The sequence below is a fragment of the Rhinoraja longicauda genome, chromosome 19 (genome assembly GCF_053455715.1).
Source record: "Rhinoraja longicauda isolate Sanriku21f chromosome 19, sRhiLon1.1, whole genome shotgun sequence".
NCBI classification, from domain to species: Eukaryota; Metazoa; Chordata; class Chondrichthyes; order Rajiformes; family Arhynchobatidae; genus Rhinoraja; species Rhinoraja longicauda.
Window position 1 is genome coordinate 10,544,908 of NC_135971.1, and position 24,001 is coordinate 10,568,908.

At 47.8% G+C, this 24,001-nt stretch overlaps 1 protein-coding gene across 1 annotated transcript in view; it reads left to right on the forward strand.

The window, feature by feature from the left end:
* Positions 1 to 3,799: 3,799 nt before the first annotated feature.
* Positions 3,800 to 24,001, forward strand: part of LOC144602825 (tripartite motif-containing protein 5-like) — a 39,139-nt gene continuing 18,937 nt past the window's right edge. The window contains exons 1-6 of the mRNA XM_078415945.1: positions 3,800 to 3,832; positions 3,923 to 4,018; positions 7,646 to 7,668; positions 7,762 to 7,874; positions 21,600 to 21,991; positions 22,294 to 22,389. Coding sequence (XP_078272071.1) covers positions 3,800 to 3,832; positions 3,923 to 4,018; positions 7,646 to 7,668; positions 7,762 to 7,874; positions 21,600 to 21,991; positions 22,294 to 22,389 — 753 coding nt within the window. The remainder of the gene's footprint in view (positions 3,833 to 3,922; positions 4,019 to 7,645; positions 7,669 to 7,761; positions 7,875 to 21,599; positions 21,992 to 22,293; positions 22,390 to 24,001) is intronic.

A 24,001-nucleotide genomic window follows, 5' to 3' on the forward strand; every position in this document is an offset into this window, starting at 1 on the left:
AGATCGCGTTTATTTGAATGATATGCATTGTTGCTTCCAATACTGTAATTGAAATAAACTCAAAATTACTTCAACTGTGCAGCTTGCTTTTGAATTATTTTGAAATCTACTGAACGGGGAGACAGCAGTTTAGTTTGCTTTAGTTTAGATTGGAGATACAGCGCGGAAACAGGTCCCTCGGCCCACCGAGTCCGCACCGACCAGCGATCCCCGCACATTAACACTACCCTACACACACTAGGGACAATTTGCACTTATACCAAGCCAATTGACCTACAAACCTATACCTCTTTGGAGTGTGAGAGGAAACCACAGAACACGCAGCTCACGGGGAGAACGTACAAACTCTGTACAGACAGCACCCGTAGTCCTGATGGAACACAGATCTCTGGCGCTGTGAGGCAGCAACTCTACCGGTACCACCCTTTAATCTTTTGAACTGTGTTTTTGAGTTGTCCTTTCTACAAATTGGCGACTGCATTCCCTACACCTTCAACAGTGGCAGGTTTTCAGTGACATGGAGGTAGTGATTGAGGGGGACCCGTGAACCACTTGCCCTGTGGTTGACCGCAGGGGAAACACCTCTGTTGGCGCCGCAGGTGCATTTGTCCCAATTCTATAAAATGGTCGTCATGATGGAGACCCTCGGGTTCTCTGGCCGGCGCCCCTCTTCCCAGACGAAAGCAGACATCGATGGTGAAATCCACCAGCTCCTACTGCGCGCCTGCACAAATTTGGCCGTCTGAGGAGAAGAGTGTTTGATGAGCGGATCTCCAAATCTCCACAAATCTCGGTGAACGCTGCCCTGGGGATGAGAAGCCCAGGTTAGGACCCCGAATGGAGAATCTGGTCTATTTCCCTTCACCAAACACAAGGAATGAATCGGGAGGCTTCGGGAAGGTGGAGGAGACATTTGCTGGAAAGGTTTTGGAGATGACGGGGTTCAGGTTCAGGATAAGACCGGAGATGAGTGTTTGCTTCTCCGGGGAACATAGATAGGGGCTGTCGGGAGATTTGACAGAGGGGTCCAATTTCGGATCCGGAGCAATGGGGGCCAATGATCTTCCCATCTGTGGTGGTCAGTGGGAGGAGCAAAGACCACACCGATTTCAACAGAGACGCAACCAGGTGGCCAGGTGGCGAGTAAAGTTGGGCCGAAGGGCCTGTTTCCACGCTGCATCACTCCATGACTCTATGACTCCAACAAGGGGAATATGATGGAAAATGACCTGCACTGGCGTTGGAAATTCAACAAATTCGATCCCAGGCTTTCGATGCGTAATGTTCACCGCCCCCCACTGCCACTCGTGAGCGGACAAACCTAAATACTCTGGCATAAAGGTTAATGGATCCTATAACACAATTTATCAAGCGATGCGCCGCGTCTCCAAATATAGATTAACCTGAAGACTGGCGCACGAGAGACGGGTGTACTGTTGTGGATTAAAATAAGACCGGAGAGAGGTCTCCGTCCATCCTGATCCCGGGCTGGGAACGGAGATGGGCGCGGCGGGTTCCACTGCCCAACGCCTTCTCAGTTACACCCGAGGCCTCGTTAGCACCGGGCCCCGACCATTTATCATCGAGTCCAACTGCACGGACGCAGATCTTTCGGCCCAACTTGCTCTTGTCGACCAATATGCCCCACCTACACTCGTCCCAGCAGCTCGCGTCTGGCACATTTCGCTCTAAACCTTTCCCATCCCTGTACCTGCTCAAATGCATTTTAAACATGGTTGTAGCACCGTCCCCAATTGCTTCCCCTGCCAGCGTGTTCCATATATCATATATCCTCTGTGCGTAAAGGTTGCCCCTTGGGTTCCTGATTAATCTTTCCCTCACACATTAAAGCTATCTCTGGCAGTTGATGTTATCCCACTTTTCAAGAAAGGAACGAGAGAGAAAGCGGGGGAATTATAGACCAGTTGGCCTGAAAATCGGTTGTGGGGAAGATGCTAGAGTCAATTATTAAAGAGGTAATAACGGCGCATTTGGATAGCGGCTAAAGGATTGTTCCAAGTCAGCATAGATTTACGAAAGGGAAATCCTGCTTGACGAATCTTCTGGAATTTTTTGAGGATGTGACAAGTAAAATAGATGAAGGAGAGCCAGTTGATGTAGTGTATCTAGACGTTCAGAAAGCCGTTGATAAGGTGCCACACGGGAGGTTGGTGAGCAAAATTAGGGCACATGGTATTGGGGATAGGGTATTGACATGGATAGAGAATTGGTTGAAAGACAGGAAGCAAAGAGTAGGAATAAACCGGTCCTTTTCTGAATGGTGGGCAGTGGAGAGTGGAGTGCTGCAAGGCTCGGTGCTGGGGCCACAACTATTTACAATATATATGAATGATTTGGATGAAGGAATTAGAAGTAACACGAGCAAGTTTGCGGATGACACAAAGCTTGGTGGTAGTGCGAACTGCGAAGGGGATGTTAGGAAGTTGCAGGGTGACTTGGATAGGTTGAGTGAGTGGGCAAATGCATGACAGATGCAGTATAATATAGATAAATGTAAGGTTATCCACTTTGGCGGCAAATCAAGGAGGCAGATTATCATCTCAATGGTGTTATGTTAGGTAAGGGGGGAGTGCAGCGAGACTTGGGTGTCCTTGTACACCAGTCACTGAAAGTTGGCGTGCAGGTACAGCAGGCAATGAAGAAAGCTAATGGTATGTTGGCCTACATAACGAGAGGATTTCAGTATAGGTTTAAAGAGGTTCTTCTGCAGTTGTATAGGGCCTTTCTCCACATATGGAGTATTGTGTATAGTTTTGGTCTCCTAATTTGAGGAAGGACAGATTTGTAATTGAGGGAGTGCAGCGTAGGTTCGCGAGATTGATCCATGTGATGGCGGGACTGTAATATTAGGAAAGATTGAAAAGACTAGGCTTGTATTCGCTGGAGTTTAGAAGGATGAGAGGGGATCTTATAGAGACATATAAAATTATAAAAAGACTGAACAAGTCAGATGCAGGAAAAATGTTCCCAATGTTGGGGGAGTCCAGAACCAGGGGCCACAGTTTAAGAATAAGGGGTAGGCCATTTAGAACTGAGATGAGGAAACAATTTTTCACTCAGAGAGTTGTGAAGCTGTGGAATTCTCTGCCTCAGAAGGCAGTGGAGGTCAATTCCCTGGATGCTTTCAAGAGAGAGCTAGATAGAGCTCTTCATGATAGCGGAGTCAGGAGGTATGGGGAGAAGGCAGGAACAGGGGTACTGGTTGTGGATGATCAGCCATGATCACGGTGTATGGCGGTGCTGGCTCGAAGGGCTGAGTGGCCGTCTCCTGCAACCTATTGTCCATTGTCAAATAACATTCATTGCCCGGGAAGGCAATGGGCACTCGCGCTACTGCAGGGGTTGGTCAGCAGCTCCACGTCAGTGAAAGGATTTTGAACCAGGAAGAGGAGGAGCTAAAATGGCTGCGAAAGACCAGGTCGAGAGTTGGACCGAGGAGGCAGTTTGTCCCATCTGCCTGGATTTCTTCACCGATCCGGTTATACTGGAGTGTGGACACAACTTCTGCCGCTCCTGTATCACACAGAGTTGGGACCGGGAGGAGAGAAACCCCTGCCCGGAATGTAGAGAGGTGTTTACAGACCGCACCCTCAGGGTGAATCGGGCCTTGGCGAGACTGGCTGAGAAAGCTCGAACACTGAGCCCGAATCGGACAGAGAAGGAAAGTAAACTTCACTGCGAGAAACATCAGGAAGAACTGAAGCTGTTTTGTGAAACGGACAAGAAACTGATATGCCTGGTTTGTGCAGCTGGGCGGGAACACAAGTCTCACAGCTTCATGCCGGTAGATGAAGCTGTTGAATTCTACAAGGTAAAACCAAATAGATTTTGATCACATCATTGTGTAATCTATTCTTTATTGTCTGACATGTTCATTCTTTGATCTGAAACCCAACCCCAGGATCAGGTGGAATCATCTTTCGAATCTCTCACAGAAAAAAAATCAGACATCGAGGACATGGAACAGCTACAGGAAGAGAGCATTTCTGGAGTTCAGGTGAGGCTTTGTCTTATTGATTTAAAGTTTTTGTGTAGATTCAATCCCTGTGTTGCATGTAATAAGTGGGCACCTGTATAGAGCTCAGTGGTCGAGGCCCGAGCTATTGGGAGAGGTTGGGCAGACAAGGACTTTACCAAGTAGAGTGCAGGAGTCTGAATAATGATCTATTGCAGGTGTATAATATCATGAAACGAAATGTTCGGGTGAATACTCAGTCCTTTACCCTGAATAGGGCGTCGAGAGTGCGAGGGCATTGGTTTAAGGTGAGAGGGAACAGGGTTAATACGGACATTAAGAGCAACTTTGGTAGTGGGTATATGGAACGAGCTGCCAGAGGAGGTAGACAATAGACAATAGGTGCAGGAGTAGGCCATTCAGCCCTTCGAGCCAGCACCACCATTCAATGCGATCATGGCTGATCACTCTCAATCAGTACCCCGTTCCTGCCTTCTCCCCATACCCCCTCACTCCGCTATCCTTAAGAGCTCTATCCAGCTCTCTCTTGAAAGCATCCAACGAACTGGCCTCCACTGCCTTCTGAGGCAGAGAATTCCACACCTTCACCACTCTCTGACTGAAAAAGTTCTTCCTCATCTCCGTTCTAAATGGCCTACCCCTTATTCTTAAACTGTGGCCCCTTGTTCTGGACTCCCCCAACATTGGGAACATGTTTCCTGCCTCTAATGTGTCCAATCCCCTAATTATCTTATATGTTTCAATGAGATCCCCCCTCATCCTTCTAAATTCCAGTGTGTAAATTCCAGAGGTAGTTGAGTCAGGTACCATAACAACAGTTTAAACGTCTTTGAATAAATTCCTGGAGAGAAAAGTTTTAGAACTATCTGGGCCAAATGCGGACTGGTGGAAATAGCGCAGATGGGGCGTCTTGGTTGGTATCTAACACCCCTTGCTGTATGAATCTGTGAAGTCTGTCATTCTAAGTGGTGCTGCTGTCTGCTAGTCCTGGTGACCTGGTTTTGTCCAATGAGGGCTAATGGACACATGAAATGGAACAGGTTGCAGGGAATTGTACTGGGGAAATGGGAATGATGTGCTTGTACATTACTTTCACCAACTATTTCAGACTTATTAAGACGAGCTCTTGAATTGCCAAGGTAATGAAAGCAATGGATTAAATAGATGTAAATGGAATTAGTGTAGATACGTACAGAGCCCGGCATGGACATGTTGGTCTGCACTGCAGGACTCGACATTGACTTGCCAAATGTCACATTCCATGTCATGAGGGAACACAATATATTGATTTTGAATTTTCATCTGACAGGAAGAGTCACACAACCTTCAGACACAGATCACATCCCAGTTTGCTGAACTGCACCAGATTCTCACTGAGAAAGAGCAGTGCTTACTGGGAGAGATCCGGGAGGAAGAGAAGAAGCTTGTAAAAACAATGGAGAAAAATCTTCAAGAGATTCAAGAGAATTTAAAGTCCATTCAGGAGGAACTCTCAAAGTTACAGGAACAGATAGATCACAAGGACGGCGTGATATTTCTGAAGGTGAGGGGTTACACTACAGTTTGGCGAAGTGAAAATGCACAGTCACAAAATGGTGGGTTATAATTTCTGAAATAAACGCCGCATTTACCAGTAATTCAGAACTGGGTCAATGTTCCGTCTGTTCCAACTACTCACCACATATATAACATATAACATATAACATATAACAACTACAGCATGGAAACAGGCCTGTCCGGCCCTACCAGTCCACGCCGACCATTCTCCCTGACCTAGTCTCATCTACCTGCACTCAGACCATAACCCTCCAATCCCCTCCTATCCATATACCTATCCAATTTACTCTTAAATAATAAAATCGAGCCAGCCTCCACCACTTCCACCGGAAGTCCATTCCATACAGCCACAACCCTCTGAGTAAAGAAATTCCCCCTCATGTTACCCCTAAACCTTTGTCCCTCAATTCTGAAGCTATGTCCCCTTGTTGGAATCTTCCCCACTCTCAAAGGGAAAAGCCTACCCACGTCAACTCTGTCCGTCCCTCTCAAAATTTTAAAAACCTCTATCAAGTCCCCCCTCAACCTTCTACGCTCCAAAGAATAAAGACCCAACCTGTTCAACCTCTCTCTGTAGCCTAAGTGCTGAAACCCAGGCAACATTCTAGTAAATCTCCTCTGTACCCTCTCCATTTTGTCGACATCCTTCCTATAATTTGGCGACCAGAACTGCACACCATACTCCAGATTCGGCCTCACCAATGCCCTGTACAATTTCAACATTACATCCCAACTTCTATACTCGATGCTCTGATTTATAAAGGCAAGCATACCAAACGCCTTCTTCACCACCCTATCCACATGAGATTCCACTTTCAGGGAACAATGCACAGTTATTCCCAGATCCCTCTGTTCCACTGCATTCCTCAATTCCCTATCATTTACCCTGTACGTCCTATTTTGATTTGTCCTACCAAAATGCAGCACCTCACACTTATCAGCATTAAACTCCATCTGCCATCTTTCAGCCCACCCTTCCAAAAGGCCCAAGTCTCTCTGTAGACTTTGAAAATCTACCTCACTATCAACTACTCCACCTATCTTAGTATCATCTGCATATTTACTAATCCAATTTGCCACACCATCATCCAGATCATTAATGTAAATGACAAACAACAGTGGACCCAACACAGATCCTTGGGGCACTCCACTAGACACTGGCCTCCAACCTGACATACAATTGTCAACCGTTACCCTCTGGTATCTCCCATTCAGCCATTGTTGAATCCATCTTGCAACCTCACTATTAATACCCAACGATTTAACCTTCTTAATCAACCTTCCATGTGGAACCTTGTCAAATGCCTTACTGAAGTCCATATAGACAACATCCACAGCCTTGCCCTTATCAATTTCCCTGGTAACCTCTTCAAAAAATTCAAGAAGATTAGTCAAACATGACCTTCCAGGCACAAATCCATGTTGACTGTTTCTAATCAGGCCTTGATTATCCAAATAATTATATATATTGTCCCTAAGTATCTTTTCCATTAATTTTCCCACCACAGACGTCAAACTAATAGGTCTATAATTGCTAGGTTTACTTTTAGAACCTTTTTTAAACAACATCTGACAACAATGCCCCAAATTCCAGGAATCCTCATGTATTCATCCCACTTCAACTTACCTTTATCTGCAATATTGTCTTCAGGCCGTCCCGTGAGTTCCACGTTCTCTTTGCTGCATTTCTTATGGAATTTATCAAAAGGTTATCTTAAATTTCAGCTTTGATTTTTGCTCCCCCCACAAGTAGTGATAATTTTTCCATCCCCCACCCATTTAAATCCGACGCTGATCCTAAAATATTCCATCCAATTTTCTGTGACATCTTCTCCAGGTAAAATCCCACGACCTGCCCAGTCTGACTCGTAAGTTGCATGATCGCGCCCATTTTTGTCAACATTCCTAATGCTTTCCCCCGTGTTCGATGTCTCTACCAGAATATCCACTTCCTGTCTGTGTGGCACAAGCAAAGAGTTTGGAAATGGGAATTATCAGTGGGTTTTTTTGTAGCAATTTGGCGAAATACCCGCTGTCGGGATAATGACGATCCATCTTACTCTATTGACATTTGTGTTTTATTTATTTCAGGAGGTAGCTGGTCGCAAGACGAGGTAGGTTATGCTTTTGTCTGAAACAACATATGTTTTAAAAGAACAGCTCAAATGCTCAGTTTATAACCAGCTGTTAAATATTTGCAGGTTTAGTGATGAAGCCAAACCAATGTTGGTGGTAGATGACGCGTTGCCAATTGAAACGTTTGATCTCACCTTTTTCTACAACATGGCATTGAGAGAAACATCTGATATCATCAAGCGAGGTAAAACTGATACCTCTTAACAACTCTTTGTGTGAAGAAAACTGTGTTCACCAGAACTGATATCCCCGCATGAAAATAATGTTTCGATGATCCAGCCTAGATCTTGTTGCAAACTTTGACAGACTTTCTCGCAACCCATAACATTTCCCATTCTCCATAAACGTACTATATACACCTCCTACATTAACACCCGAGCCACGAAAATATAAAATAAACGGCAAAGGTTGCAGCACCGATCTGTGATACACACCACCAGTCACAGACCTCCAGGCAGAAAAATCATAGAAACATAGAAACATAGAAAATAGGAGCAGGAGTAGGCCATTTGGCCCTTCGAGCCTGCACCGCCATTCAATATGATCATGGCTGATCATCCAGCTCAGTAGCCTGTACCTGCCTTCTCTCCATACCTCCTGATCCCTTTAGCAAAAAGGGCCACATCTAACTCCCTCTTAAATATAGCCAATGAACTGGCCTCAACTACCTTCTGTGGCAGAGAATTCCACAGACTCACCACTCTCTGTGTGAAGAAATGTTTTCTCATCTTGGTCCTAAAAGACTTCCCCCTTACCCTTAAGCTGTGACCCCTGGTTCTGGACTCCCCCAACATCGGGAACAATCTTCCCGCATCCAGCCTCTCCAACCCCTTAAGAATTTTACATCTTTCTATAAGATCCCCCCTCAGTCTTCTAAATTCCAGCGAGTACAAGCCCAGTCTATCCAGTCTTTCCTCATATGAAAGTCCCGCCATCCCAGGGATCAATCTAGTGAACCTCCTTCTCTGTACTCCCTCTAAGGCAAGAACGTCTTTCCTCAGGTTAGGAGACCAAAACTGCACAAAATACTCCAGGTGCGGTCTCACCAAGGCCCTGCACAACTGCAGCCGAACCTCCCTGCTCCTAAACTCAAATCCTCTTGCTACGAATGCCAACATACCATTCGCTTTCTTCACTGCCTGCTGCACCTGCATGCTTGCTTTCAATGACTGGTGCACCATGACACCCAGGTCACGTTGCATCTCCCCTTCTCCCAATCGGTCACCATTCAGGTAATACTCTGCTTTCCTGTTCTTGCCGCCAAAGTGGATAACCTCACATTTATCCACATTATATTGCATCTGCCATGCATTTGCCCACTCGCCTAATCTATCCAAGTCACTCTGCAGCCTCCTAGCATCCTCCTCGCAGCTAACACTGCCACCCAGCTTCGTGTCATCCGCAAACTTAGAGATGTTGCATTCAATTCCCTCGTCCAAATCATTAATATACACTGTAAATAACTGGGGTCCCAGCACTGAGCCTTGCGGTACCCCACTAGTCACTGCCTGCCATTCCGAAAAGGACCCGTTTATTCCTACTCTTTGCTTCCTGTCTGCCAACCAATTTTCTATCCACCTCAACACTGAACCCTCAATACCGTGTGCTTTAAGTTTGTACACCAATCTCCTATGTGGGACCTTGTCGAAGGCCTTCTGAAAGTCCTGATATAACACATCGATTGGTTCTCCCTTATCCACTCTACTAGTTACATCCTCGAAAAATTCTATAAGATTCGTCAGACATGATTTGCCTTTGGTAAATCCATGCTGACTTTGTCCGATGATTTCACCACTTTCCAAATGTGATGCTATCACATCTTTAATAACTGACTCTAGCATTTTCCCCACTACCGATGTTAGGCTAACTGGTCTATAATTCCCCGTTTTCTCTCTCCCTCCCTTTTTAAAAAGTGGGGTTACATTAGCTACCCTCCATTCCTCAGGAACTACTCCAGAATCTAAAGAGTTTTGAAAAATTATCACTGATGCATCCACTATTTCTGAGGCTACTTCCTTAAGCACTCTGGGATGCAGCCTATCTGGCCCTGGGGATTTATCTGCCTTTAATCCATTTAATTTACCTAACACCACTTCCCGACTAACCTGGATTTCCCTCAGTTCCTCAATCTCATTAGACCCCCGGTCCCCCGCTATTTCCGGCAGACGGTTGATGTCTTCCTTAGTGAAGACAGAACCAAAGTATTTGTTCAATTGGTCTGCCATCTCCTTGTTCCCTATGATCAATTCACCTGCTTCCGACTGCAAGGGACCTACATTTGTCTTAACTAATCTTTTTCTCTTGACATATCTATAAAAGCTTTTGCAGTCAGTTTTTATGTTCCTTGCCAGTTTTCCCTCATAATCTATTTTCCCTTTCCTAATTAAGCCCTTTGTCCTCCTCTGCTGGACTCTGAATTTCTCCCAGTCCTCTGGTATGCTACTTTTTCTGGCTAATCTGTATGCTTCATCTTTTGTTTTAATACTATCCTTGATTTCCCTTGTTAGCCACGGATGCACTACCTTTCCTGGTTTGTTCTTTTGCCAAACTGGGATGAACACTTGTAGTTCATCCATGCGACCTTTAAATGCCTTCCATTGCATGTCCACCGTCAACCCTTTCAGCATCAATCGCCAGTCTATCTTGGACAATTCATGCCTCATACCCTCAAAGTTACCTTTCTTTAAGTTCAGAACACTTGTTTCTGTATCGACTTTGTCACTCTCCATCCTAATGAAGAACTCTACCATATTATGATCACTCTTGCCCAAGGGGCCTCGCACAACAAGACTGCTAACTAACCCTTCCTCATTACTCAATACCCAGTCTAGAATGGCCTGTTCTCTCGTTGGTTCCTCGACATGTTGGTTTAGAAAACCATCTCTCAAACATTCCAAGAAATCCCCTTCCTCAGCACCCCTGCCAGTTTGGGTCACCCAATCTATATGTAGATTGAAGTCACCCATTATAACTGCTGCACCTTTAGTGCACGCATTTCTAATTTCCTGCTTGATGCCATCCCCAACCTCACTACTGCTGTTAGGTGGCCTGTACACAACTCCCTCTAGCGTTTTCTGCCCCTTAGTGTTTCGTAGCTCTACCCATATCGATTCCACTTCCTCCAAGCTAATGTCCTTCCTTTCCACTGCTTTAATCTCCTCTCTAACCAGTAACGCTACCCCACCTCCTTTTCCTTTCTGTCTATCCCGCCTGAATATAGAATATCCCTGGATGTTGAGCTCCCAGCCTTGGTCACCCTGGAGCCATGTCTCCGTAATCCCAACTATATCATAATCATTAGTAACTATCTCCACATTTAATTCATCCACCTTATTACGTATATTCCTTGCATTGAGACACAAAGCCTTCAGGCTTGTTTTTACAACTGATTTTTGCCCTGGATTTGTCTGCCTGCCACTTTTACTTTTCACCTTGCTACCTGTTGCTTCGACCCTCATTTTACACCCCTCTGTCTCTCTGCTCCTGCTCCCATCCCCCTGCCACATTAGTTTAAATCCTCCCCGACAGCACTAGCAAACACTCCCCCTAGGACATTGGTTCCATTCCAGCTCAGGTGCAGACCGTCCTGTTTGTACTGGTCCCACCTCTCCCAGAACTGGTTCCAATGTCCTAAAAATTTGAATCCCTCCCCCTTGCACCATTTTTCAAGCCACGTATTCATCTGAAATATCCTCCTATTCCTACTTTGACTAGCACGTGGCACTGGTAGTAATCCAGAGATTATTACCTTTGAGGTCCTACTTTTAAGTTTTTCTCCTAGCTCTCTAAATTCACCTTGTAGGACCTCATCCCGTTTTTTACCTAAATCATTGGTGCCAATGTGCACCACGACAACTGGCTGCTCACCCTCCCCCTCCAGAATGTCCTGCAGCCGCTCAGAGATATAGACAATAGACAATAGGTGCAGGAGTAGGCCATTCAGCCCTTCGAGCCAGCACCGCCATTCAATGCGATCACGGCTGATCACTCTCAATCAGTACCCCATTCCTGCCTTCTCCCCATACCCCCTCACTCCGCTATCCATAAGAGCTCTATCAAGCCCTCTCTTGAAAGCATCCAACGAACTGGCCTCCACTGCCTTCTGAGGCAGAGAATTCCACACCTTCACCACTCTCTGACTGAAAAAGTTCTTCCTCATCTCCGTTCTAAATGGCCTACCCCTTATTCATAAACTGTGGCCCCTTGTTCTGGACTCCCCCATCATTGGGAACATGTTTCCTGCCTCTAATGTGTCCCTTGCACCAGGAAGGCAACATAGCTTCCTGGAGTCTCGTTTGCGGCCGCAGAAACGCCTATCTATTCCCCTTACAATTGAATCCCCTATCACTATAGCCCTTCCACTCTTTTTCCTCCCCTCTTTTGCCACAGAGCCACCCACGGTGCCATGAACTTGGCTGCTGCTGCCTTCCCCTGATGAGCCATCTCCCCCAACAGTATCCAAAATGGCATATCTGTTTAGGAGGGAGATGACCGCAGGGGACTCCTGCACTACCTGCCTACTGCTACGCTGGCTAGTGGCCACCCGTTTCCTTTCTGTCCGCCTATCTTTTACCTGTGGTGTGGCCAACTCACTATACGTGCTATCCACGACCTTCTCAGCATCGTGGATGCTCCAGAATGAGTCCAACCGCAGCTCCAACCGTTCATTGCGGTTTGCCAGGAGCTGCAGCTGGACACACTTCCTGCACATGTAGTCATCAGGGACACCGACAATATCCCTGATCTCCCACATGTTGCAGGATGAGCATTCCACGGGGCCGATCTCACCTGACATGTCTTACCCCCAAATTAAATCAAATCCCTCTTAATCCTTTAAACTGTACCTTTACTAAAAAGCACTGAACCCTTAACACACTGAACCCTTAACTCACTGAACCTTTAACTCACTGAACCCTTAACTCACTGAACCCTTAACTAAAAGTACGAACAAAAAGCAGAAAATCATCCTTCTACCGCTACCTTCCACCTCCAACCACCAAGCCAATTATGGGTCCATTTCACCAGCTTGTCTTGGATCCCACCTGCCTTCGCTTTCTGGACCAGCCTTACATGCGGAACATTGTCAAGTCCCTCAGTGAAGTTCATATATTGGTTTACAATGAGATCAGTGTGTTGGTTGTACACACCCATCAAATCAACCCGTGAATCCGCTCACTTTCAGCAACCCCACAACCACAAGTCTCCACCCATTCTGTCCAACACCCGATCATTCAAACTCTGCTTCCTTCCATGGTCCAAGCCACCCCTCTCTCTCTCTCACCCTCCACTCAAAGAAACGGGCAGGTCATCTGGCCCTTCGTGTCTGTCCCCTTTCACTGTAATCATGACGACCCCACCACGCACCTCTACCTCCTCTTTAACCTCAAATTACCGCTAACCTCAATATCCTCTTGCTCCGATCTGCCTCCATGTATGAATAGCCACCCCCCCCCCCCCCTCACTTTCTCCTTCACCACCGTAATCTCGCAATCCTCCTCACTCTCCGCACTCGTCCTCCCCGTCCACCCTCCCCCACCTCACGAAATTCCCCTCTCCATCCCCGGATAAAAACCCCAGGAGAGATGTCTGTTGTCCACCCGATGTGGTTGTGGGTGATACCCCGGGCAGGGTTTCAGTTGTCCGCCCGCCTGTGCCTGAGGCCGAGCGGCCTCTCCCCCGGTCCCGGGGCCGCGCTGCCCGAGTCTCCCCCCGACCCCCGGGGACTCTCTGATTCTCTGCTTCTCCCCCCAGTCTCCGTCACCCTGGGTGTGGAAACAGCGGGTCCGTTGCTCGAGGTGTCTGAGGATCGGAAGAGGGTGAGATGGACCGGGACCTGGAGGAGACTCCCTGACACGGGGAAGAGGTTTACAGGCAGAGCGTGTGTGCTGGGATCGGAGGGATTCACGTCGGGGAGACATTACTGGGAGGTGGAGGTGGCGGGGAGTGAGGACTGGGGTCTGGGAGTCGCCGCAGAGTCTGTGGAGAGGAAGGGATGGGTCACATTGACCCCGGAGACTGGAGTCTGGAGCATCAGCCGGTGTTATGACGAGTTTGAAGCAGTCACCTCCCCTCCATCCCGTCTCCACGCCCGTCCCATCCCCGGGAGGGTGGGAGTTTATCTCAGTTACGAGTCCGGGACAGTTACATTTTACGACGCGGGCACCAAATCCCACCTCCATACCTTCACTGGGAATAAATTCACGGATAAACTTTACCCTTTCTTCGCGACTTGGCATGAAGACCAGTGGCTGAGAATCTGCTCCGGTTCCGCTCCGGGTGTGTAAAAGGGTCGGGTCCCGGGACCGGCGGCAGGGGCGGGGCTCAGGGGCTGTGGGGCAGAAACCCGGTGGACAACAGGTCGGCGCTGAACAGCTCCCATTTATTACCCAAATTCCGCTTCGTAAAAACCCCAGTGAGCCCGGAAAGAAAACCAGGGGGAATGTAAATGTGGGAAGAGAGAAAGAAACAGCAAGTGGAATCAGAGCTGTCGATCCGTTCATTTCAACGCGTTAACCGCGTCACTTCTTGGTTCCGCCACTAGATGGCAGCAACGCCACGCGGTGCGACCACAGACCAGCTGTAACTTTGAGAATTAACTTTGACAATTGCAGAAACAGCGGGAATCTGATTTAATAAGTGACTTTTGTCACTTGTTACCACACCTGCGGCCCAAACCACATGCATGGCTTAAAATGTGGAATAAAAGCAGAAATTGCCCCAAATACTCAGCAGGTCAGGCAAGGTGAAACAGACTTTACATTTCAGGTCTAATACCGACGACGAATGGTGTTTTCATTTGGATTTTCAGGATCTGTGTTTTTTTAAACTTTATCCAGTTGATTGCGTGATTGGAATGTGTGACTGAGCATAAACTGCCAACAAAAAACAGAAAACATTGTCGGCATTCAGCAGGTTGGGCAGTATACTATGGGCACAGCGCTGTGGAGTTTAAATATAGCACTATGGCCACAGCGCTATGGGTCACAGACTGTTCACGAAAATTCACGTTCACCAAGGGTGACCATCCCTGTGGGGTGCTGGGGGAATTAGCTGCTGACGTTCAGATGAATTGTTAAACTCCAGTGACATCCGTCCGCACCATTGGATGAACTTAGTTTCGTATAGTTTAATCCATTTCAGAGGTGCAGCTCGGAAACAGGCCCTTCAGCCCACCTAGCCCGTGACAAACCATGATGGTTTGCCACGGACTAGGTGGGCTGAAGGGCCTGTTTCCGAGCTGCACCTCTGAAATGAACTAAACTATACGAAACTATGACCATTACCATCAACACTATCATACACACTCAGGGGACGTTTTAGAATTCTTAACGGAACCAATTAACCTACCAATCTGCACGTCTTTGAAATGTGGATGGAAACCAGATCACCTGGAGGAAATCCATGTGGTCACACGGAGAACGTACAAACTCTGTGCAGACAGCACCCGTAGTCAGGATTGAACCCTGACACTGTATATCTAAAGTTTAAAAGATACTTGGACAGGAACATGGATAGGAAAGGTTTAGAGGGTCGTGGGCCAAATGTGGGGCAGGTAGGACTAGTATAGACGGGGCATGTTGGTTGAGATGGGCAAGTTGGGCTGTTGGGCCCGTTTCCACACTGTATGACTTAATTGGTGCATCAGGCTTGACTTGGTGTAAGGAATATTTGAATAATTGAGTAGGCAGCATCACCGGAGAACCTCAATAGGTGACATTTCAGATTGAGTCTGAAACATCGCCTATCCGTGTTCTCCAGAGATGCTGCCTGATGAGCGTTTGACTGCACTGGGCCTGTGCTCGCTGGAGTTTATAAGAATGCGGGGGGACCTCATCAAAACATTCTAAATAATGAAAGGCTTGGATAGAGTGGAGATGATGTTTCCACCAGTGGGAGAGTCTAGGTCTAGAGGTCATAGCCTCAGAATTAAAGAATGTTCTTTTGGGAAGGAGATGAGGAGGATTTTCATTTTGCCAGAGGGTAGTGAGTCTGTGGAATTCTTTGCCACAGATGGCCATCAGTGGATGTTTTTACGGCAGAAATAGATAGATTCTTGATTATTTTGGATATCAGAGGTTATGGGGAGAAGGCAGGAAAATGGGGTTAGGAGGGAGAGAGAGATCAGCCATGATTGAATGGCGGAGTAGACAATGGGCCGAATGGTGGCGCAGCGGTAGAGTTGCTGCCTTACAGCGAATGAAGCGCCGGAGACTCAGGGTTGATCCTGACTACGGGTGCTGTACTGTACGGAGTTTGTACGTTCTCCCAGTTACCTGCGTGGGTTTTCTCCGAGATCTTCGGTTTCCTCCCACACTCCAAAGACGTACGGGTTTGTAGGTTAATTGGCTGGGCAAATGTAAAAATTGTCCCTAGTGGGTGTAAGAATAGTGTTAATGTGCGGGGATCACTGGGCGGCGCGGAGCCGGTGGGCCGACGGGCCTGTTTCTGCGCTGTATCTCTAAATCTAAATGTCCCAATTCTGCTCCTATCACTTGTGACCCGCTGAGTTACTCCAGCACTTTGTGTCCTTTTGAACATAATATTCTCGAGTGCAGCCTCACCAATGAGTTGGACAAAGTGAGTGCTGTGGTCTTTGCAGATGGGACACTGAAACATGTGAAGCTCCCACTGTCAGTCCATGCGTAGGTTGGGTGACCATGTCAAGGGCTCCCAGGAGAATTTGTAATGAATGAACACGTTTAAACACGGCTGTTTGTCTATCCCTTTTCACTGAACAGAATGATTTAGAAATAAACACAACTGTTTTGTTGAATGGCACTGTGGATAACTTCCTGGAACTTCACTTCTGCAACTTATGTTCATCCCCATGACCAAAGCTTCAAAGAGTTGCCAATCTTTGAAGCCGGGATGAGACTGGGGGAACGGGGGCCCTTGTCACGTGCGGAGAGCAGGACAATGGGAGCGCCCTGAGTTACGTCACTCTGCTGTCACGTGCCGTGGGTGGGTTGTCGGATGAGCCTGTTGTCACGTGCCGGGGGGGAAAGGGGTGTGGACGGAGACAACTGTCGGGGGTGGGTTGAATGGAGATTTTGGTGTCACGTGTCGGGGCGGGTTGAATGGAGATCTGGTGTCATGTGTCGGGGCGGGTGAATGGAGATCTAGTGTCACGTGTCGGGGCAGGTGAAATGGGGTCCGGTGTCACGTGTCGGGCCGGTTGCATGGGGTTTGTTGTCACGTGTCGGGGGCGGCTGAAAAGGGTCTGATGTCACGTGTCGGGGAAAGGGGTCTGGTGTCACGTGTCGGGGGCGGGGAATGGCGACCTTGTGTCACGTGTCGGGGGCGGAATAGCGGCGCCGGCTGGTGACGTGTAGTTGGGCGCGCAGGCGGGCGGGCGCCGGAGCAGAGGGGGTGAGTAACCATGGCGACCGCAGATGGTGGGAGAGGGGGGAGAAGGGGGCAACGGCGGGGCCCGTCTCCATGGAGACGCGGCCTGGTCCCAACCTGGAGAGGGAAGAGGGAGGAAAAAGGGGAAGGGCGGGTTATGGGGAGGGAGGTGTTTGGGGAGGAGAAGTGAAGGGGAAAGGGGCGAGGTGAGGGGTGAGAGGCGAAGGGAAAGGGGACGGAGCGGATGGGGAAGGGAAGGTAAGGGAAGGGGGGTGGCTGAGGGGCGGGGAGGGGAGGAGGGGTGGGGGAAGAGAGGTGAGAAAGGAGGGCAGGCAGAAGAGGAGAGGTTGAGGGGAGGGGGACAAGATGGGACACATAGATAAATAGACAATAGGTGCAGGAGGAGGCCATTCGGCCCTTCGAGCCAGGACCGTCATTCAATGTGGTCATGGCTGATCATTCTCAATCAGTGCCCTGTTCCTGCCTTCTCCCCATATCCCTTGGTTCTATGAGCCCCTAGAGCTCTATCTAACTCTCTCTTGAATATATCCAGTGAACCAACAGATTCACAACTCTCTGGGTGAAAAGTTTTTCGTCATCTCAGTTCTAAATGGCCGACCCCTTATTCTTAAACTGTGTGTGACCCCTGGTTCTGGACTCCCCCAACACCGGGAACATGTTTCCTGCATCTAGCGTGTCCAATCCCTTCATAATTTTATGTGTTTCTATAAGATCCCTGCTCATCCTTCTAAATCCCAGTGAATACAAGCCCTGCAGCTCCATTCTTTCATCATTTGACAGTCCCGCCATCCCTGGAATTAACCTTGTGAACCTGCGCTGCACTCCCTCAATAGGAAGACAGCTCGTTCCACGTACCTACCACCCTTTGTATTAAAAAAGTGACCCCTCATGTTCCTGTGAAATCTTTCCCCCGTCTCACCTTAAACCTATGTCCTCTGGTTCTTGATTCCCCGACTCTGAGTAAAAGACTCTGTGCCTCTACCCTAGCTATTCACTTCAGGATCGTATACATCATCATAAGGTGACCCCTCATCCTCCTGCGCTCCAAGGAATAAAGTCCGAGCCTGTTCAACCTCTCCCTATTGCTCAGGCCCTCAAGTCCTGGCAACATCTTTGTAAAACTTCTCTGTAATCTTTCCAGTTTAACGACATGTATACATGAATGACACACAACATTCTACAAGAAGGACTGTGCGAAAAAGCGAGACTTTTATTCTGCAAATTCTGCAGGGGCATTGTAACTGTTCGTGCCAGCCCCAAACTGTGGTCCCAAATCGCCCCTTCCAGTTTTTAATCGTGTGATTTTTCTATTAACACAAGTTTGCTAGGAATGCAACTATTACATTACAGCAGGAATGTATATTTTAATTTAGTTTATTAATATAAACTGCAGATTCTGTTTCTAATATTGCAGCCTTTTCAATGACAATTTTAATGTTCTTTGAAATATTTTTGTGGGTTTGTTTGAATTATTCATTGGATGCAAATGACACAAAACAGACATCTCAAGAGGGTTCTCGACCCAAAACATCACCCATTCCTTCCATCCGGAGATGCCGCCTGTCCCGCTGAGTTACTCCAGCAATTTGTGTCTATGTTTGGTTTAAAGCAGCATTTGCAGTTCCTTCCTACACACAAACAGACCATTTGGCCCTATCAAGCATTTCTGGTCTTCATGCTCCAGGCACGCTTCCTCCTCAGTTTAAAACTATCGGCATAACCCCCTTTTTTGCTTTTTCCCTCGGGTGGCACAGTGGCCTAGATGGTAGAGCCGCTGCCCCACGGCGCCAGATACCAGGGTTTCCATCCTGACCTCGGGTACTGTCCGTGTGGAGTTTGCACATTCTCCCTGTGACTGCATGGGTTTCCTCCAGGTGCTCCGGTTTCCTCCCATATCCCAAAGACGTGTGGGTTCGTAAATGGAGGGGTGAGGGAGAGAGGAATGGAGGGGTGAGGGAGAGGAGGAGAGAGAAATGGAAGGGTGAGGAGGTGAAGAAGCGGAGTCGAGGGAGAGGAGGGGAAGGAGAGGGATGAGGGAGAGGTGGAGAGGAAGAGGGGTGAGGAGGAGGAGAGGTGAAGGAGAGGAAGTGGAGGGGAATGGAGGAGAGGTGGAGGAGAGGAAGACGGGGGGGCTTGTGAGGAGGTGCTGCAGGGAGAGGGAGAGGATGAGAGGGAATGGTGGAGAGGGAGAGGAGGAGGGATGAAGGAGAGGAAGGGGATGGTTGAGGGGGAGGAGGAGCAAAAGGAGGAGGGTTGATATTCACTGCCCTCTGAGAGATGCAACCTCTACACACCGCGTGGGAGGCCGCTCTGGAATGTTGGATCTCATGGAATCCGGGGTGAACTAGCGGATGGAACACAACATTACCTGAAGGTCACAGACTGAGGATGTTGGTAGTGTGTTGTTTTTCAGACTGGAGACAGAGTCCACTGTTGTTCCTTATTTATATACACGATTGGGTGTGTATGTAGGTTGCACGATTAGTCAGTTTGCAGATGAAACAAAAATTGGTGACATTGTGGAGAGTGAAGAAGGTTACCTGAGAGTAAATGGGATCCCTGTGAACTGGGCCAATGGGCTAAGGAACGGCAGGTAGGATTTATTCATGTGAAGGTGAGCCGATGCAGGTTGCTGAGACAAACCAGGGCAGGACATACACAGTAAACGGGGAGCTTTATAGAACGGAGAGATGTCGGGGTGCAGGTACACAGTGCCATGGAAGATGCAACGGTGACAGGCAGGGAGGTGAAGAATGTGTTTGTTGCTCATTCTTTCAAACGTCAGGATATTAAAGACAGCGTTTGACACAATGAGGTTGTTGGCAAACTGGAGAGGGTGGAAGAAGATTTACGAGGACTCTGTCGGGTCTGGAAGGGTTGTTTATCAGGAGAGTTTGCGCAGGTGAGGACATTTGACGTGCCGTGGAGCTGCAGGGAGACCCTTTGCCTCACAAGGTCACAGACCAGAGTTCAAACCTGACCTCTGCTGCAGTCTGTTCGGAGTTTGCACGTTTTCCCTGTGACCACGTGGGTTTCCTGCAGGTGCTGCGGGTTTCTCCCACCTCCAAAAGGCAAGCGGGTGTGTTGGTTAATTGGCTTCGGTAAATTGCCCTCAGTGTTGCAACATTTAGCACAGTGGCATCTGTTTATAATGTGCATTGGGACAGTGGGCTGGGGCTCAGATTGAACCACGACAAGACTATTGCATTGTTCTTCCTGTATTCTGTGCCAAATCATGCCGTGGAACTTGTGGAAGTGATTATTGCTGCGGCTCCTCATCGCCCTCCTCCACCCTCTCCGCCGGGCCTATAGCGGCGGCTCCGACCCCGACCGGCAGCGGCGGCTGCGGAGAGAGGCGGCCATAGAGGCCCGGAGCGGAGGAGGAGAGAGAAATGGAGGGGTGAGGGAGAGGGAAATGGAGGGGTGAGGGAGAGAAGGAGAGGGAGAGGAGGAGGGGTGAAGGAGAGGAAGAGGAGGGGTAAGGGAGAGGTGGAGCAAGAGGAGGAGGGGTGATTCGGTGTCCTCTTTGTTCAGGAAACGGGGCTTCAACGCCACTCCACGTTGTTGTCCAGCCTCACTTACCCCCTCTGGCAGCTTGTTCCAGACACCCACGACCTTCTGTGTGAAAATGTTGTTCCTCAGGTTCCGATTAAATCTTGCACCTCTCACCACAAACCTGTGTCCTCTAGTTCTCGATTCCACTGCTCCGGGTAAAAGACTGTGCATTCACCCTGTCTATTCACCTCTTGATCTTATGCACTTCAGCCTCCTGCGCTCCAATTAATAAACCCTTCCCTGCCCAACCTCTTCCTTTCGCTCTGACCCTCAAATCCTGGCACCATCTTCGTGAATCTACTCTGCAGTTGTTTCCAACATTTTATCCTGCCTTACACTGTCCCAAGCGCTACTCTGCGCTTCCGTCTATATTCAGGACTGTTTAATGTGTAACTGACCCCTCCCTGTGTTAGAGAGCGGGAGATCCCTCCATAGTTTCCGCGGGTGGATTTCTTTCCTTCCTTTAAAATGGTCGTAACGATGGCGACCCTCGGATGCTCTGGCCGGCGCTCCTCTTCCCAGAGGAAGGCAGACATTGATGGTGAAACTCACCAGCGCCTTCAGTGCACCTGCACAACCTTTGGCCGTCTGAGGAGAAGACTGTTTGAAGATCAGGACACAATTCGCAAGTCCTCAATTATTTTGTCACACACCTTCTGTCTTCTCATCTCTGGCCTTTGTCCAACCGTCTGCCTATCAACGGCAAAACCCGCCTCTCGCAGTGTAATCAGTGTTTTGGGGGAACAGTATGTGTGATGATGCCATTAAAATGCAGAATATATCTCATCTATCAATTCACAGATTTTAGTTATTTTTCTTTTTAAATGTTTCTGCAAGTTGTTGCTACTAAAATGCCACCATGACCCACTCCAGTTTAAGGCTCGAGTGGTCTATCTTGCCCCTCTAGTATCTTTGATCAGCAGCTGCGCGAAAGGGAATGCGTTTTGAACCAGGAAGAGGCGGAGTTAAAATGGCTTCGAAAGACCAGGTCGAGAGTTGGACCGAGGAGGCAGTTTGTCCCATCTGCATGGATTTCTTCACCGATCCGGTGTCACTGGAGTGTGGCCACTACTTCTGCCGCCCCTGTATCACACAGAGTTGGGACAGGGAGAGAGAAACCCCTGCCCGGAATGTAGAGAGGAGTTTGAAGACCGCACCCTCAGGGTGAGTCGGGCCTTGGCGAGACTGGCTGAGAAAGCCCGAACACTGAGCCTGAATCGGACAGAGAAGGAAAGTAAACCTCACTGCGAGAAACATCAGGAAGAACTGAAGCTGTTTTGTGAAACTGACAAGAAGCTGATCTGTCTGGTTTGTGCAGCTGGGCGGGAACACAGAGAGCACCGCTTCATGATGGTAGATGAAGCAGCTGAAAATTACAAGGTAAAAGCAAACAGATTTTGATCGCATCATTGTTTAATTCCTATGTGTATGAAGAATCTGCAAATGCTCGTTAAAACCAAAGATAGACCCAAAACGACGAGTAACAGCGGGACGGGCAGCATCTCTGGAGAGAAGGATTGTCAGTCTGAAGAAGGGTCTCGACCCCGAAACGTCACCCATTCCTTCTCTCCAGAGATGCTGCCTGACCCGCTGAGTTACTCCAGCATTTTTAGTCTATTATTATTTAATTCCGTCTTTATAGTGTAACACTTTTATTCTCCGATTTTCAAACACAATCGCAGGGTCAGGTGAAATCTTCCATCCAGTCTCTCGCAAAAGACAAATCAGGGATCCAGCAAATGGAGCAGCAACAGAAAGAGAAGATTGCTGGAGTTCTGGTGAGGCTTTTAAGTTTCGATTTCCTGATCTTGTGCAGGTTTGATCCCTGTGATGCGTGTAATAACAGGGCAGCGCAGTGACACAAATAGTGCTGCTGTCTCCTAGTTCTGGTGAGCGGGTTCGATCCTGACCTCGGGCGCTGCCCGTGTGGTTCACGCCTTCTCTCTGTGACCGCGTTGGATTCCGTCCACGTCCCCAACAAAGATACTAGAGGAGCAAGATAACCACTCCGTCGAAATCGCGAATACTGAAGTGTAGTACGCAACGGAGAGGAACGTCCGCCACTTTAGTAAGCAAAACCCGATTTTACATAATTCAAAAATGCACTTCATAAACAAGGATAACACTTTTTATTTCTGTCATTCATGGTAAGATTTAAGTTATTTTGTGTGCGAGATATTCAGGGTTGCACTGTTTTGCATATCAGCTAGCCAATGAAATGATCAGGTCATGATTTTTCCAGCTCTTCACCTCCCCCCCCCCTCCCCCTCGTCTGAAGAAGGGGCCCAACTTGAAACATCACCCATCCTTTTTCTCCAAAGATGCTGCCTGACCCGGTCACTTACTCCAACACTGTGTCTATTTGAATTGGATTCAAGCTTCTGTATCTTGTCAGGCAGCATTAGTCATTTTAGTGGCTGTTAGTGGTTTTTAACTGATCAATTCATCAATTCAAATTTTCTTGGCTCTAAGTATAAAATTTAATGTCTTTTCGAATATATTGTGGATACAGTGGAGTTCTATTGTTTGCAAATGCCTAATCTCTGCTTCCATGACTTTTTAAAATAAAATAAAAAGAGATATAGCTCGTGGAGGTGAAATTAAAATTAACAGAGAAAGCAAAGAAGAACAGTTCATTAAATATGATCAATTGGCCAGATACAGACAGAGTGGATCTCTAGTGCAAATATTCAATCAGTAACATCCAAAGTTTAAAGATCACGAAGCAGCAACTCATCAAGATATAGCTATAAATGTCAACTATCAACTTATCCAAGAAGCTTAAAAGAAATAATTGTTTTTCAAACATTTTATATGCGAAGAAATCGCAGAGAGTTGTGAACACAGCCCAGTCTGGCACACAGAATCTGCTTACTAAAATGGCGCTGAAATTTACCCATGACCTACTACAGTTTTTAGAGTCGAGTGGTCTATCTTGCTCCTCTAGTATCTTTGGTCCCCAATACAAGCTGGTTCAATGGTCAATCGGTGACTGTAAATTATCCCTGCGAATGTGGGTGGTGGGTGGATGAATGAGAATTTATGGGTACGTGAAAAGGAATAGGCAGCAGGGAATTAAAGTCATAAGGAACAGGAGTAGAATGAGGCCATTCGGCCCATCATATCTATGCCGCCGTTCAATCATGGCTGACCTATCTCTCCCTCCTAACCCCATTCTCCTGCTTTCTCCCCATAATCTCTGACACCCGTACTAATCAAGAATCTATCTATCTTTGCCTTAAAAATATACATAGCCTTCTGTGGCAAACTATTCCACAGATTCACCACCCACCGACCAAAGAAATTTCTCTTCGTCTTCCTAAAAGAGCGTCCTTTAATTCTGAGGCTATGACTTTGAGTACTCGATTCTCCCACTAGTGGAAACATCCT